Source organism: Girardinichthys multiradiatus, chromosome 8 (genome assembly GCF_021462225.1).
Source record: "Girardinichthys multiradiatus isolate DD_20200921_A chromosome 8, DD_fGirMul_XY1, whole genome shotgun sequence".
Taxonomy (NCBI): Eukaryota; Metazoa; Chordata; class Actinopteri; order Cyprinodontiformes; family Goodeidae; genus Girardinichthys; species Girardinichthys multiradiatus.
In genome coordinates, this window is record NC_061801.1 from 26,425,087 (window position 1) to 26,442,068 (window position 16,982).

Sequence of the window (16,982 nt, forward strand, 5' to 3'; positions counted from 1 at the left end):
CACTGGTACTGGAAAAAAATATGCAAAAGTGCAGATCCAGCTGCCTGAAGCATTCAACCACTCCAAAACACTGCACAGCAACCGAGATGTGACAACGCACTGGAACTTTCATGACAGTCCCCCTGACCAGAAGGGGCTGTCATGCATTTTTATGGTGCCTTTAAGTACATCCACACTGCCTTGCTTAAATTTTAAGACAAATCCCAAGTTTTTATTTTATTTTAAAATGTGCGCATATAGTCTTATTAATAATTCCAAACAATAACATAGACCATTTTCAAGTTTTTTTTGTTGTTGTTGTTGCATGATCCATTCATCCATCCATCATCCATCCAGTCAGTGGCTGTACCCCCTTATCCTTTATTAATAAAAACATATCAAATAAAGTCTCCAGTCATTTTTATGGTGGCCACTTTACATACAGTATATACAGATTTAGATTTCTTCCAACATGTTTCTTTTGACTGGATTGGCACAGTTAAAATTCTAAATTGAATCTGATGGAGAACCTCTGGAAGGAATTAAACATTAGGGTGATGGCAGACAGGCTTTCCAACCTCAAACACTTTGATTATAAGTTTTGTTGCTGAAATGCCAATAAATATTTTTCAATTAATTATTTATAAGGGCATAAATAGTTTGATTGTTTTTATCAAGGGCTGCACTGTGGCGCAGTTGGTAGCACTGTTACCTTGCAGCAAGAAGGTCCTGGGCTTGACTCCTGGCTGGGGGTCTTTCTTCATGGAGTTTGCATGTTCTCCTTGTGCATGGGTGGGTTCTCTCCAGGTACTCCAGCTTCCTCCCACAGTCCAAAAGAATGACTGTTAGGTCGACTGGTCTCTCTACATTGCCAATAGATGTGAATGAGTGTGTGTCTGTGGTCGTGTGTGTCTATGTTGCCCTGTGATGGACTGGCGACATGTCCAGGGTGTACCCTGCCTCTCGCCCGTAGACCTCTGATCTACAGCAGTATAGAAAATGACAGACTGCCTGCCGGTTTTTGTTAACTGTAAATGAAAACTGATTTTTTCTAAACTGATGCTGTTTACATTATTTTACGGGAATAAACTTCGTGGTTGGGTGAAAATACTTTAAAATCTAAATCTGGCAGAGGAATGACAAATTTATTGTTCAATTTCATATAAGGTAAAAGGGCGAAGCTTGCGAGCCTGAGTTCACCATTCCAGATGTGAAGTATGATGGTGGCTCTTTCATGTAGTGTGGTTGTTTTGCTACAGGTGGCACTGGTGCAACTCATGAAATAGATTACAAATTGAGAAACTAGCAAAGAAATGTCTTAAGACATCAGTCAGGAAGTTAAAGCTGGGAAAAAACGGGTATTTGACATGGACAATATTTATTAGTGGCCGTCACAAAGCCCTGTTTCATCTACGTATCCATGCATGATCAGAGTATAAAACATAAATAACAAGGCAGAATAAAACTCCTGCAAAACATTTACTGATTAAGATCTGTGGTTAAGAAGATCTGTGTAACCATGAGTCTGTCAAAAAGTACAGTTTTGTAGCAGAATTTCTCACTTGATGTAATTTGAGAAACCTTCAGCATGCTATAGCAGTGATGACTGTAGTGCTGCGTCCCTTCCCCCATAACATCTGAGCAACTTATAGAAGTAATTCATTGTACTGACTGCAAAAACCCTAAACAGTAGCTCTTTGATGCTCAGTTTTGCTGTAGCTCATTAAATTATGCATTGGATGTTCATAAGTTTTAATTCCCGTGTGTTTTTATTGCGCTCTGATTTGAGGATTATTTGTGGCTGGTGTTAAAGCTTCTTGAGCGGACACAAAACGTAATAAAACCCTTGTTATGCAACATCCCGGCGTGTTTGGATCTGTGGGAAGAGCTTAGGATGCTGATTTGAAGTTTTTGACAAATTGTTCAGGCTTTAAGATGGAAAAATACAACAAATGAAGGCATTTCTACTGTTTGTGATGGAAATACTGGGTCTGTTTTTCCAAAGGATTTAGACTGATAGAAATCCAATTTATAAGTAAGCTTATGCCTCTCCTATCACAGCTTCAAAAGCTCCTTGTGTGTCTGGCTGGCACCGCTTTACCATATGCCTGCATATAAAGTATGATTCACTGCTTTTGGTTTCTTTTTGCATCTGAGGAAGGGCTTGTGTGTGTATGCATGTGTGTGTTCAGATGGGGGTGGGGAGTACCATTCTGATTGGCTGAAGTATTTTCTCTGGCAATGAGCAAACGTGATCCCGCCTGCAGAGGCACTGCAGTGAGTGCTGCAGTGAGAGAAAAAGAGAGAGAGCCAGGCAGGAGGGGGCGGGCAGGCAGAATAAACTACATGAATAAGGACTGAGCCAGAAGCACAGAGAAGACAGAGCACTGAGTGTGTGTGTATGTGTGTGTGCATGTATGTATGAGAACACTGCGCATGTGTGATTGAGCGGACGGTGAAGGAGAAAGAACGGTAATGAACGCCAGCTGTGGGTTGACAGCAGGGGAGAGAAAGAGAAGGAGAAGGTAAAGGCTCACCTGAAAACAAGAAGAAGAAGGCAGCAAGAAAGAAAGGAGGACATATTAGGAGGACATATGAGACATATCCAAAGCTTGGGTCCCTGAATAGAATAAAATGAATAATGTGTGAATAGAAACAGAGACAGATTGGGATGGAGAAACGGACACAGGAAGAGAAACACTCAGCTACACCTCAAAGGAGAAAGACTCGAAGAGTGAAGTAGAACAATACCAGAGAACCACTGATGCTAAGGTTGATGCAAGCAGACTGATGTGTCCACCTTGCAACAGCTTCCTCCATCTTAACATCTCCTCCATGTTGATGATGCTTTGAGAATAGAGCGGACAAAAGAGAGGCAGAGAGCATCCTCACCCCAGCGACAAACAAGACAAAGCAGTTTATCAAATGCAAACAGCTTGATGAGACAGAAAAAGACTGGAGTATGACAACTGCATAAAGCAGACAGGTGAGAATGTGGTGAAGCTTCACAGCTCTTTCATGGTGAAGGTTCATCTTATCTTAACTGCTTTCACGCTGTTATCTTCTTGATTGTACAAGTATGGAAAAGAAGGAGGCAGTGTTCTGTTTTGCTTTGTTATAGCCATGTTTTGGACCGATGTTGCATCATGTCGATCTATGCTGAAGGCATACGTTCACACACTGATGTGTAAGTGAAGACAAACCATCATGCCTACAGAGCCACAGCTTCTTGTTGGCAAAGATTAAAAACCTATCAGGTGGAAACCATGACTCGAGCCAGCTCGTGTGAATTTGGGTGTAGAGAGTGTCTTGAAGGTTTTCTATAAGCTTCCATGAAATTTACCAGATCTCTCCACAGACTGCAAGGTTGGGGGAGCAAAGATCTTTTTGTAGTTGTCAGCAGCCACATATGCATCTCCACAACGGCCATGCATTGGCGCTGCAGTGAGAGCGCCCTGTGCACCACGCTGCAATTACATAACTGCTGCTTCATCTAAACTGAACCCCTCCCATTTTGCAAAGCCGTGTGCGACTGCTTCATTCCATGAACACCCAAGCAGTTTGCTTCTGCAAAGTCTCATAAACGCCATCTACTTTAAAACTACACTGAGACATCCTTAATCATTTGCCTTAATCGATCAAGCCACTGCTGTTATTGATGAGCATGGGCACTTTCCCTCATAAATGTTCAATGAAGTCTCTGTCAGGATGAGGGATGCGTGTTGTTCATTCTTTTATTTTTTTAGCAGCATGTGCAGTTCTGCCATGTTGGCATGGGAGCTACACAGACGAGAACAAAGAGCAATTGGCTGTGATGAATTGTGAGGCAAAATGGCCGATGTCTGCTGTTATTAATGGCAGCAGACTGTATTATTTAAACCAACACCATGCCAAGATAAAAATGCAAACATGGTATGATACACTGGAAATGTGATGTGAAACATGGGTAGGGGATACAAAAAACTGCAAGCTGCAAAAGGCAATACATCTTTAGCATAAAATAAATCATGTTCATCTTTGGAATTTAGTAATATCCATTGATGGAAAAACATGAAGTAAATCTGGGGATTTGTCCTGCTAAGGTTATGACATGTTACATAATCCCAATACACGCATTATATCCCACATAATTCAGAGAAGAGATGTGTTCATGTTGTTTTTTTCACCAGAAAAGTGTTTGAATATGAATTCAAATCTCTACGTAGATAACATACTTGACATATGGCTGGCATGTTGAATCGGGGCATAAATACCCACACCCTCCGCTCCGTTCAGGATGACATTGTGATAAAAACACAGAGGTTTGTGGATGACAGAGCGACAGCGAGGCATACTCATGCGCGCTCCTATCGATGACTCATTCAGAACATGGTGGCCTTATCCAGGCTCCAATCACCACAGGTGGACGCTTTAATGAATGATAGTGTTGACCGAGGCAGAGCTGTGAATGTGAATGAATGTGTGTGAAAGACTCAAGGGAACATGTGAGGTGTGTTTTATCAAAAAGAATGGTGCTGAGTGTTTTTTCTGTTTCATCACATACTGGACGCATTTAAAAAAACACATTTTTTATCGTTTCCCATCAGCGTGTTATCACATTGTTTGTCTGCAGGAATGCAATAGGGCGGTGCTCTGTATGACGGGTTGTCTGAGGGTAAGAGTGTTCTGGGATGGATGTGTGTGTGAATGCAGCTCTGTGTATGTTTAATTGTATAAAGAATCTGCAGCTGAGAGTGACTCCTCTGACATCTCTGTGGTCAGTGCCTCCTCCGTCTTGATGAGGTCAAATGCCTGATGTGATTTCATTAGTAATAATTCCTCCTGCTGGAAGATGACCCACGAGGAAGTGGAAGCAGGAAAACACAGTGGAGAGCTTCAGCGTTTTACGAGATGGTTGGATGGAGATGAGCTCCTTCCATAATTTGAGCGGTCTCCGTCGATTAGGAGGAGGCTGCTTCAAAGTTGGCCCATCATCAGGCTGCCTCCATCAGTCATTAGTCATCTTCATTTCATTGTCACCAAATTATTGGGAAATTTTAGCAGCTTTGTCTTTCTCAGACTCAGTGGCCCCTCAAGCTGTCTAGTGGCTTTATTAACTCAGCCTTAGGCATAATCACAATAATTTATTTTTACAAACTGTATTTATTTATTGACATAACATATCTCGACATGTATAATCCTATTTTATCCTACTTTACCCTATTTGACCTCAGCTTAAGGTTTTAGTTCTTTAAAATGTTCATAATTGCTTGAAAAATAGAAATTCACTGAGAAATCGTCTGGCGGCTAGATTTTGAGTTTGATCCTGACCAGTGAAACTAAAAAAACAGATATTTATTTGGTCATTGACGTCTCCACATCTATCAGGTCGTGCAGACAACAACCCTCTTTGGTGGTATTGTTACTGAGCGAAAAATTTAAAGTTAGCTATTTGAAGTATCAATGAGGTCTTTAGAAATCAAGTCAGTAGGCACAGAAATGTAACAAAAAAGAAAATAATTTGGAGACATGTGAGGACATGTCTGATTTCTTCAGGTTGTGAGAGACTGGAGACACATTTAGCATCAGAATCAGAATCAGAATCAGAAAAGCTTTATTGCCAAGTACGTTTTTGGACATACAAGGAATTTGTTTTGGCGTAGTCAGTGCAATACAATACAAATTAAAAAGTATAAACATATCTACAATATAATATAAATATATGTGCACAGTTTTAAGTGAGTGAGAGTAAATATAGAGCAGTATAAGATGCAAGAGCAATACAACAGTGCATATATATATATATATATATATAGCATATAACAGGAAGGTTGAATGGAGTGCAGAAAGTTGCTTTGTTTTATAATTTTGAGCTTTTAATCTCTGTTTGACATGAAACATGCTGGATTTGGAAATGTTGGAAGTCTTTATGACTCCCTCAGAGTTTAGTAGGGAATATAATGCTAGCCTTTCTATGGTGAAATTAAATGCTAAAACTTAAAAGGTCAATTGCATTTTTTTTTTTTTTTGTTTTAAAAAATCAAATTATTCATATGATTTTTTCATATATATTTTCTAATACTATTGTTTTAAAAGAGAAGTCTGCAACTGCTAAAATCAATATCGACAGGTCAAAAGCTATGAAAATAGGAGGTCAGAAACCTCAAAAATCTGGTCAGTGGATCTCAATTGAGAAATTCCCAATTCTTAATTTGGTTTAAATTCTTGTGTGTTTTTCTTTCTAAAAATGCTTTGATATACAAGAATAACATTAAAACCTCTGTGTCAAATTGAGTAGATGTCCCTAATGTCAACAAGGTATGACACTGACAGTAAACCTTTGCTTCTTGGTAAATTGCTGTTGGGCTTTCTGGCTTCATGGGATGTGGCCTCTGTTTACTAGATTTGCGCATTCTGTCTATATGATTGTTAATCTTTGGGATTTGAAGAAAAATGCTAGGGTCTGTGGCTCTCACTTGTGTTTGTATATCTGACCCTGAGCTTTTCTTGTCTTGTGGCTGGGTGTGTTTTTCTCCATTTTTAAGGTGGGAGTTATGTGCCAAAATAACACCCATATGAGTGTCTGGACTCAGTGAGTTTTTCTTAGCACATGATAATTGATCTGTAATTTAAGCAATTATCTAGTTTTAGTGCAGATATTAAAATAAAATGTTAATTCAGATATAAAGCAAAGCACTTAATCTAAATAGGATTTATAGCCAAACTTACAATGTACATAATGTCATTTAAATTTACAAATCTAATCAAAGCTTCAAATTTTAAATCAAATTTTCTGTCTGATAGAAAGTGAAGCAAATCTCATAAAGGAGCTTACCTGTTTTCAATTTCAAAATGGATTAAATGTTTATTGTTAAATACCATAAAAAAAATCTTTGTAAGAGATCCAGTTTTCCCTTAGTTGGCTCCAATCAGCAGGTCAAAAGCTAAAACAATCAGATTTGATTTCCATTAATGAAATGCATTAAACTAAATATGGCAACTTTCTTACTTTTGTATTCATCATTTTCTTTGAAGCCCTTTCTTTAGAGTTGAGTAAAAATCTAATTAAGTTTAGAGGACATCTCTTTTCTGTTGTTTCTGTTGGCTTTAGAACTACTGTTTTCTTTTATGGACTGTGTTTATTATATTTATTTGTTAAAACAAATATAATAAACAGTTAGTACAAATTATAGTTATGAGAAAAAATTGGTATCCACCAAAACTGAAATTGTGAAGTGTTGACCAATAAAAACCTGGTATACATCTCTGGTAGTAGACATTATATGTTTTTTTTTTTTATTTAAAATCATGAAAAGTAAATGAAATTGTTATTTATGAATAACTTCACATATATGACTTTTTCTTCATCCTAAACACATAGAAGATGCTAAATCCTCTCAAACGTTACATGCTTATTTATTCTGCCCAGCCTCATGAAATGTGTATGAAAGCTTGCTCTGTGCCCCGCACACTGTGTGCCAGAGGATGAGAGGGAAACAGGCTATTTTGGGGAAAGTGTTGCGGCAATGCACTGCTGCTTGGGCACATTTGGTGAGATAGCGTGATTGGTGAAATTCTGAGTGGAGCTTGCTAAAAGCGCTGTATGCCCGAGTGAACAAAGATGTCAACAGATTAATGAAGAAAGGGAACAAAAATGGAAAAACTGGGACTTACTTCATCATAAAGCAGTTCCGTCTATTGAGAAAGGGGACATCTTACTCACTCAGTGTGACAGTTCAGCAGAGGTTGGGGGCAGGAAACCACAGAGAGGTGCATAGCTAAACAAAACATAAATAGAAGCCAGGACCTGCGCTGGGTTTCATCTTTTCAGTCCATTTTTCTCCCTGTCTCCCTTCGTCACTATGTAGGTTACCAATCTGCTCTGTGCATTTCTTTTTTTTTTCTATAATGAATCATCACTTCACTGTCACCAGCCGGGCACAGAATGAGAATCGTGTCATCCTCCTTCTTTCACTATCCGGCAGCTATTGTTTTGGTCAAGTTAAAAATGTTCATCTGAACGATCGTTCCTTTTTCACTTGCCCACTCGCAGTATGACACAAACCCTCCACACAGATTGTGACCTCCTCCCACGCATGATAGAAGCAAAACCAACGCAGTTTGCATGAGATGGCTGAGTGTGGACAACAAACAGGAAAAAATGCAAGTGCTGAACCGCAACTGTGTCACAATGATTAACTTTTTCCACACAGTGTGGAAGTTCATGTTTACCGCTTTAGATCTTCTGAGATCTTACTAATTAGAAAAATATATTAGAAGTAAATGTATCCGTGCATGAGCATGTTTTGGTACCTGGATTTTCTCATCAGAAACCAGTAATGAAAAACAAATCAATAAGCGGTTATTTGACTTACACCTTTAAATACGAAATGTAAAATTTAAATACATGGAACAACAGCGTCTAATGTGTAGAAAAGAAACAGCGCCTCCTACAGTTGCAGTATACAATCAGAATTAGGTTAATTGGTTAACTTTTCTTTGCTGTAATTTATTTATTTTTTAATTTTTTTTTTTTAAAGGATGGAAATATTTTCAAGCAACAAAATGTGTCTGTCCTGTGAGGGAAAAGTTAACTAGCCTTCTTTCAGCCAGCTAACCAGCAAGGTGCAGAAGGAGGAGCACTAATATATACTATGACCTTCAGAGTCCGATTAAATCATAATAGTTTTCCCTTGTATTGATATACATTGATGCCCATGCCTAATATAGATATTAGGTATTTAATCTAAGAATGATGAATAGCCTGCATGTTATGAAGTCTGAGGACTCCACAAAGTGCTTTGCACCACAATCAGTCATCCATCCATTCATACACACATTCACACACTGACAGTGGTAGGCTACACTGTAGCTTAAGCTCCCCTGGGGCAGACTGACAGAAGCGAGGCTGCCATACTATCAGCGCCACCGGGCCATCTGACCACCATCAGCAGGCAAGGCGGGTGAAGTGTCTTGCCCAAAGACACAGAGACTGAGACAGACAGAGCAGGGATTCGAACCGGTAGGAGTCCCTACTACCCGAGCCACAATCACCCCGCAAGTTCAGAGAAGACTCCGAAACAGTCTTTTTTTTTTCTTGTTTTGGTTATGTTGACTAAACAAGGAAATTCATAAATTAATTACTTTTTAAAACTACTTCAGATAAACAATGCAGTGACTGTGATTCTAATCTTCAAACTTGGCAGCAAATTGATGGGATATGCTTTGTCAATAGGACGGTTTGCTTCCTGTGATGTGCCTCCCAGCGAGTAGCATGGTTATTATCTTCCATGTTTGAAGACACAAAGCTGAGCAGAGGCCAAAATGCAACCCCTGACTAAACTGTTTTGGAAACTTATACAATAAGGTAAAACAAAGAAATTAAGAGAAAGAGTAAATTTGATGTGCTTATTGTGCCTTGCAAAATAATTTTCACATTTTATCATGTGATCACTACAAACTTCAATGTGTTTCATGGGGATTTTATGTGCTAAACCAGATTGGATGAAAAGCATCTGTGAATTTCTTTTTTTTTTTTTTATCTATCCAGAAATTTGTATTTAGGTCTGGACTTTGACTGGTCCCATGAACTGTCCCTGGTGAAGCCCAGTATCCCCACAGCTTGATGCTGCCATCATCATGAGGATTGTGTGTTCAGGGTAATCTGCAGTGTTAGATTTTCCAACATGAATAGGCTAAGTTCCTACAACGCTTTTCTGAACCAAACTTTCTAGATTTGAGTCTGAGTATTGGAGTACACAAAATTCACCTTAAACCTGCTTGAAGAGCAGTCAGGTCTTATTATCTGCAGGTCTGGTGGAGTCTCGAATGGGACAGATTCTTCGAAAATTCTCGGCAGATTATTTAAAATAAAATGTTTTGATCTTTGCATCTTTTATTTTGTTAGCAAAAAATATTTTTTTTGCCATGTTAGATGCAATTTATGAACCACCTGTGCAGTTAAACCTGAATGTAAAGTTTTCTAGGTATAGTAATGATCCTGTTTTTGATTATTGAATGAGTAAACATGGCAAAACAGGCAGTAAGTAAAAAATCTAAATACTGGTGGGTTCAATGAAAAAAATCATGGTGTGATTGGGCAAACCAGAGATAAACCATGTCAAATTAATATAAACTATCTAAAAACCAACACATTTATTATTTATTATCAAGCTTTTATCTTGTAAAACTGAAAAATAACGGAAGAAGGAAAAAGTGTGAAAAAACAAGCACTTTTCCATACAGAATTTACAGAATTTAGTTACCCAGATCTAGAAAATATTAAAAGCTAATCAAGACTGCAAGGGACCCTGCATCTGATCCGAGGATCTAATTCCACATGTTTGATTCTGCATGGCTTGAGACTTGTATTGCTTTCTCTCAGGAATAGTTTCAGTGTTGCCTCTTTTCCACAAATGATGCGAGATTTGGAGAGTGTACAAGTACTGGCTTTCATGTGAACAGATTCACCCACCTGAGCCATGGATTTCTGCTACTCCTCCACAGTTACCTTCGGCCTCTTGGGGCACTGATTAATGCTCCCTGTTTGTTTAGTTTCCTGGCAGGTTTGGAGTTGTGCCAAACTCTTAACATTTTCAAATGATGGATTAAGCAGGACTCTGAGAGGTTAAAAACTTGGGCCATTCTTTAGGTAACTTCTGAAACTCACTGGTTAAACTGAATTTTACTTAGAGGAATCAAAGAAAAATTAGATGAATATATAAACATGCAACACTTTTCATGTTTTATTTCTGAAATGTTTTAAAATCCATTTAGCATTTATTCCTTCCGCTTCTCAATTACAAACTACTTTATTGGTCAGACAAACTCCAAATACAATACCCTGAAGTTTGGAATTGTGACATAACACCTTGTTAAAAAGTTCAAGGCACTTTACAGGTCCTTCTCAAAATATTAGCATATTGTGATAAAGTTAATTATTTTCCATAATGTAATGATGAAAATTTAACATTCATATATTTTAGATTCATTGCACACTAACTGAAATATTTCAGGTCTTTTATTGTCTTAATACGGATGATTTTGGCATACAGCTCATGAAAACCTAAAATTCCTATCTCAATAAATTAGCATATCATTAAAAGGGTCTCTAAACGAGCTATGAACCTAATCATCTGAATCAGCGAGTTAACTCTAAACACCTGCAAAAGATTCCTGAGGCCTTTAAAACTCCCAGCCTGGTTCATCACTCAAAACCCCAATCATGGGTAAGACTGCCGACCTGACTGCTGTCCAGAAGGCCACTATTGACACCCTCAAGCAAGAGGGTAAGACACAGAAAGAAATTTCTGAACAAATAGGCTGTTCCCAGAGTGCTGTATCAAGGCACCTCAGTGGGAAGTCTGTGGGAAGGAAAAGGTGTGGCAGAAAACGCTGCACAACGAGAAGAGGTGACCGGACCCTGAGGAAGATTGTGGAGAAGGGCAGATTCCAGACCTTGGGGGACCTGCGGAAGCAGTGGACTGAGTCTGGAGTAGAAACATCCAGAGCCACCGTGCACAGGCGTGTGCAGGAAATGGGCTACAGGTGCCACATTCCCCAGACCTGGGCTACAGAGAAGCAGCACTGGACTGTTGCTCAGTGGTCCAAAGTACTTTTTTCGGATGAAAGCAAATTCTGCATGTCATTCGGAAATCAAGGTTCCAGAGTCTGGAGGAAGACTGGGGAGAAGGAAATGCCAAAATGCCAGAAGTCCAGTGTCAAGTACCCACAGTCAGTGATGGTCTGGGGTGCCGTGTCAGCTGCTGGTGTTGGTCCACTGTGTTTTATCAAGGGCAGGGTCAATGCAGCTAGCTATCAGGAGATTTTGGAGCACTTCATGCTTCCATCTGCTGAAAAGCTTTATGGAGATGAAGATTTCCTTTTTCAGCACGACCTGGCACCTGCTCACAGTGCCAAAACCACTGGTAAATGGTTTACTGACCATGGTATCACTGTGCTCAATTGGCCTGCCAACTCTCCTGACCTGAACCCCATAGAGAATCTGTGGGATATTGTGAAGAGAACGTTGAGAGACTCAAGACCCAACACTCTGGATGAGCTAAAGGCCGCTATCGAAGCATCCTGGGCCTCCATAAGACCTCAGCAGTGCCACAGGCTGATTGCCTCCATGCCACGCCGCATTGAAGCAGTCATTTCTGCAAAAGGATTCCCGACCAAGTCTTGAGTGCATAACTGTACATGATTATTTGAAGGTTGACGTTTTTTGTATTAAAAACACTTTTCTTTTATTGGTCAGATGAAATATGCTAATTTTGTGAGATAGGAATTTTGGGTTTTCATGAGCTGTATGCCACAATCATCCGTATTAAGACAATAAAAGACCTGAAATATTTCAGTTAGTGTGCAATGAATCTAAAATATATGAATGTTAAATTTTCATCATTACATTATGGAAAATAATGAACTTTATCACAATATGCTAATATTTTGAGAAGGACCTGTATATGTTTTTAAATAGTCAGTCAGTCATTTTCTACCGCTTATTCCATAGTGGGTCGCGGGGGAGCTGGTGCCTATCTCCAGCAGTCTATGGGCGAGAGGCGGGGTACACCCTGGACAGGTCGCCAGTCCATCGCAGGGCAACACACAAACAAACATGCACACACTCATTCATACACCTAAGGTCAATTTAGAGTGATCAATTAACCTAACAGGCATGTCTTTGGACATGCCTGTTAGGTTTTTAAATAAATAAAAAACATACTCAAGCTAACATTGTTTGTCTTTCACTTTTCACAGGTAAATGGACCAAAGGAATCAGACATACAGAAAAAGGAGACAACACACCACAGAGGCGTCTGTAAAACTGTTATCATCCCCCCTGCATAGTTATAATGACTGTCTGAGTTTAAATTATAAAGAAGCTCTTAACTCCCACCTCTGAGGAATTCAAGGAGCCATTCCAGCAGCTCTCTGGAGCATTAGAGAACACCTCCCAAAAAAGACTTCCTCCCTTCTGCTTATCAAGAAACCAAGGAAAAGGGTCAAACAAGGCCTTTGGCCCAAACTGGAACAACAGCAGAGAGGCAGGCAGAAGGGCATTCTTTTTTCCGCACAAAATGTGTTAGTCAATAACAAGCACAGCCGCAGTAAAAAACAGGAAGTTCTCAAGTCGCCTGAGTGAGAAACGTAGTTTTCTTTTGCAAGTCACAGGAAGAAATGTTAGGAAATACTTCTGGACCTTTCTGAACTGCCTGTAATCAACCCCAACAAACTGTATGAACTGAAAAGTTCCCAACCTCTACCATGTGTGTGTATTGACCACATGGGGTGCAGCGAATGAAAGCATATCTTAGTGCTAAAGTATTTAACATTCCTGTGCACTTTGTAGATATCCAAGAGTCAAAGAGAACACAGGAACAACATAAGTACTGTTAAACAACAAAGGCACTGATTGTATTTAGTCAACCTTTATCAAGTTCTGAGAACTAGACTGTTAAATAATATATAACAATTATAGGTTTATATATTTAACAATTATTGGTTTGCTGTCACATAGTTTGAGGTAAATATTGTGTACTCTTTTTTTTATTTATTGAGACTGACAGAAGCACCCCACAAGGGAAGATCTTTGTAGGGAACATGGAGGGATCCATCCGTCCCCATGTCCCCTCTAATGGCTGATTTCAAAGAAGGAGATTAATCTTCTTCCCCTTGTGCAAAACCAAGCTGAGTTGTCCAGCGCTGATTAGACCTACAGCCCATCTATCTTAGAACTCTAAAATTGCGCGAATGTCGTGCCTCAGGCGTCAGCCGCTGGCCATCCCAATGGACACTGTCAAGATCATTCAATCGGAGAAGTTTCCCAGAGAGTGCCCTGTTCCCGTCACCCAACCTCGCTATGCCCCAGCTCCAAGAGTGGCATGGGATGGTGGCGGTGAGGGAGAAATCATTGTTAACCAGGCCTGCAGTGACCTGACACTAGACATAGCACCGTCTCCCAGGCCAATGTTGTCCCCTCCGGCCCCACTGATGCGCAGGGAACATAGCTTCCTGGCGCAGCGCAAAACCAGTGCCAATGAAATCTGTTACCACCAGTTCCACTACAAGATGGAAGACGTCATAGTCAACCAGTATGTGCTCCGCTCCTCCTCGACCTCCTCCTCCACATCCTCCTCCTCATCCTCAGGCCCTGTCATGCCCTGCGAGCCCCTGGAATGCCCCACCTGTGGTCACACATACAACTTTGCCGGGAAACGCCCACGGATCCTCTCTTGCTTGCACTCGGTGTGTGAGGAGTGCCTGCAAATCCTCTACGAGTCATGTCCTAAGTACAAATTCATCTCCTGCCCCACATGCCGGCGTGAGACGGTGCTGTTCACTGACTATGGCCTCGCTGCTCTGGCCATCAACACCAGCATTCTGAGCCGCTTGCCCTCCGATCCCAATGGGCCTGTGCAGTGGGGCGGGGATGCCGACCGCAGCTGCTACCAGACTGTGCGTCAATACTGCCAGTCAGCCTGCACCTGCCAGATTGCCAACCCGTTGTCATCCTGTGGCATCATGTAGACAAGAGGGAGGAGGTGAGGACACTGCAAATAAGACTTACTCTGCTCCCCACCAACACCACTCTTCTCATTTATAAGCTATACCCTTTCTGCCAAGCTCCCTCTCTCACATGTACAGTAAATAACTCCCTTCATAGATGTTATCTCTATATTTAATAGCACAGATGGATACTGTGTGGGACTTATGGATGCTGGTGGTCCAGTATAAAGTAAATAAATGTATTTTATGTATGGACTGGAAAACTATTCACCACCATCTCTCATTTGGTTGGATGTGTTTGTCATGACATCTCTTAAAATGGGAATGCCAGGGGAGGGATGTCCCCCCAACCTAGGAGAATAAAAATTAAATAAATGAAAGAAGTACCTCTGAGTGGCCTCTGTGTCAGTGGTCTGAGTGATATTAGCTGTAGAAGACAACACTGTGAAACTATGAAATACAATAAATAATGCACTTTTCTGTCCTTATAATTCTTGTGAAGCTGCCCAAAAAGGCTAATATCATCCATCTATCCACTGTTCTTCACTTTTCTGAGATAAGGTTACTGGGATACGAGCTCTAGGAGGGAAACCTTGACATCCCACTCCAACAGCAACGTTTTCCAGGACATTCTGAGGAATCTGGCCTATGAATGCCAGAAGGGCATTCATAGGCCAGAGGGGCAGTATGGTCCCCCAGCAAGTTCTGGGTTTTCCTAAGGGTTTGTTTCCTACTGGATGTGCCTGGAAAATCAACAAATGGAGACAGCCCAGAGGTTTCCTTATCAGATGCCAGAACCATTGCAGCTAATAAGATCTGTGTTATTTAAGCTGAATTGTGTGCCAATATTTTTCTGAATTATTTTCAACAAAAGTCCAATAGAAAGTATCACTTAATTGGGTAACAGATTGTTTTGGTTAATTTCATCGTACTGACTTCCCATACAACACCATGTCATTAATCCATCCATCCACTGTCTATTCCATGCAGTCAGTCATTTTCTACCGCTTATTCCATAGTGGGTCATGGGGAAGCTGGTGCCTATCTCCAGCAGTCTATGGGCGAGAGGCAGGGTACACACTGGACAGGTCGCCAGTCCATCACAGGGCAACACACAAACAACCATGCACACACCTAAGGGCAATTTAGAGTGATCAATTAACCTAACAGGCATGTTTTTGGACAGTGGGAGGAAGCCAGAGTACCCAGTGAGAACCCACGCATGCACGGGGAGAACATGCAAACTCCATGCAGAAAGACCCCCCGGACGGGAATTGAACCCAGGACCTTCTTGCTGCAAGGCAACAGTGCTACCAACTGCACCACCGTGCAGTCCATGCAGTGTTTCAATAATAAATGGTTACCTATCGAGTAGTTATTGGGCGAGAGGAGGTGTACACCCTGGGCAGGTCGGCAGTCACTCACAGAGCAACACAGAGAGAGACACAGGACAAACAAACATGCATGCCCACACTCATATGTAAGGGTGATTTAGAGGAACCTTTCAAACTGACATGTTTTTGGATTATGGGAGAAGGCAGGAGTAGCTATAGTACCCATGCCTGCACAAGGAGAACATTCAAACTCTATGCAAAAAAGACTCCAAGCCGGGATTTAAACCCGGGACCTTCTTGCTGCAAGGCAACAGTGCTATGTCTAATAATATCTCATATGTTTTAAATAAAATATAATTTTCCTAACATAAAAGCTTAAGGAAATTATATAACAATGGTTAACCAAAAGATAAGAAATGGCATAGAGGTACAAAATAGATGGACGAAGGGACGTGGCAATGCACGGGTACAGGATGGGCATAGTAAGTGGCGAATTGACCAGCATCCATTATATTTAGAGGAATTAGGTGGGTTTTGATTCTGCCATACATCCTATTTTTTTCTAAATAAGAGGGTTTATTTTTTGTTTTTTTTCAGTTTCTCAGAATGATGTGATGAGTCTTGGGCTAGCTACATAGCAAATCTTCACCATTTCAGTTGGCTGCTAAAAATATTTAGGTCATGGTGTATTACAGTCATAACAGTTTTACCTTAATAAATGTCTAAAGAAGCTAAAGGAATAGTTAGCTTGTTGATGGTAGTTGTTGATAGTATCACAAGAGCTAATGTTGCTAACTTAAAATCCAACATTACAACAACAATACACAAGCAAACCTTGCATTAACAAAAACCTCAATGTTAAGTCTCATCTTTAAACATATTCTCTTTGATTTCATTTCAGAACAAAGGCTATAAATAAATAATGAAAGTATATGACATATCCTGCCAACTGCCATTTTGTAGCGTTATCACAACCCCATCTTGCTTTTTGGGTTCATTGTAGCTTACTGTTAAAGACAAGTAACCTGCTAAACACTTGTAATGGTTTTTAAGTTTTAAGTTTAACTTTTAACATTATTTACAAAGCAAAAAAGTCATGGGTTTCTGTGCATATTCAATGTTTTTTTTCTGTTTAATACTCATTAAAAGGTGCTTAACTGTAATTAAGACTGGACTATA

The 16,982-nt window shown here is 40.2% G+C and overlaps 1 protein-coding gene across 3 annotated transcripts; it reads left to right on the forward strand.

Annotated features, from left to right (window-relative positions):
• Positions 1-2,325: 2,325 nt before the first annotated feature.
• On the forward strand, positions 2,326-14,862 carry rnf208 (ring finger protein 208). 3 transcript variants are annotated; one of them, XM_047372140.1, is made up of 4 exons: positions 2,326-2,965; positions 9,194-9,325; positions 9,509-9,617; positions 12,721-14,862. In XM_047372140.1, the coding sequence occupies exon 4, from the start codon at positions 13,714-13,716 to the stop codon at positions 14,488-14,490; it is 777 nt and encodes a 258-aa protein (XP_047228096.1). In that variant the 5' UTR covers positions 2,326-2,965; positions 9,194-9,325; positions 9,509-9,617; positions 12,721-13,713; the 3' UTR covers positions 14,491-14,862. The 3 variants fall into 3 exon arrangements, with proteins under 3 accessions (XP_047228096.1, XP_047228097.1, XP_047228095.1); XM_047372141.1 differs by lacking the exon at positions 9,509-9,617; XM_047372139.1 differs by lacking the exons at positions 9,194-9,325; positions 9,509-9,617.
• The last annotated feature ends 2,120 nt before the right edge of the window (positions 14,863-16,982 follow it).

Bases quoted from the DNA above. Each gene is read 5' to 3' on its own strand.
- rnf208 (XM_047372140.1), top strand. From the start codon at position 13,714: ATGTCGTGCCTCAGGCGTCAGCCGCTGGCCATCCCAATGGACACTGTC.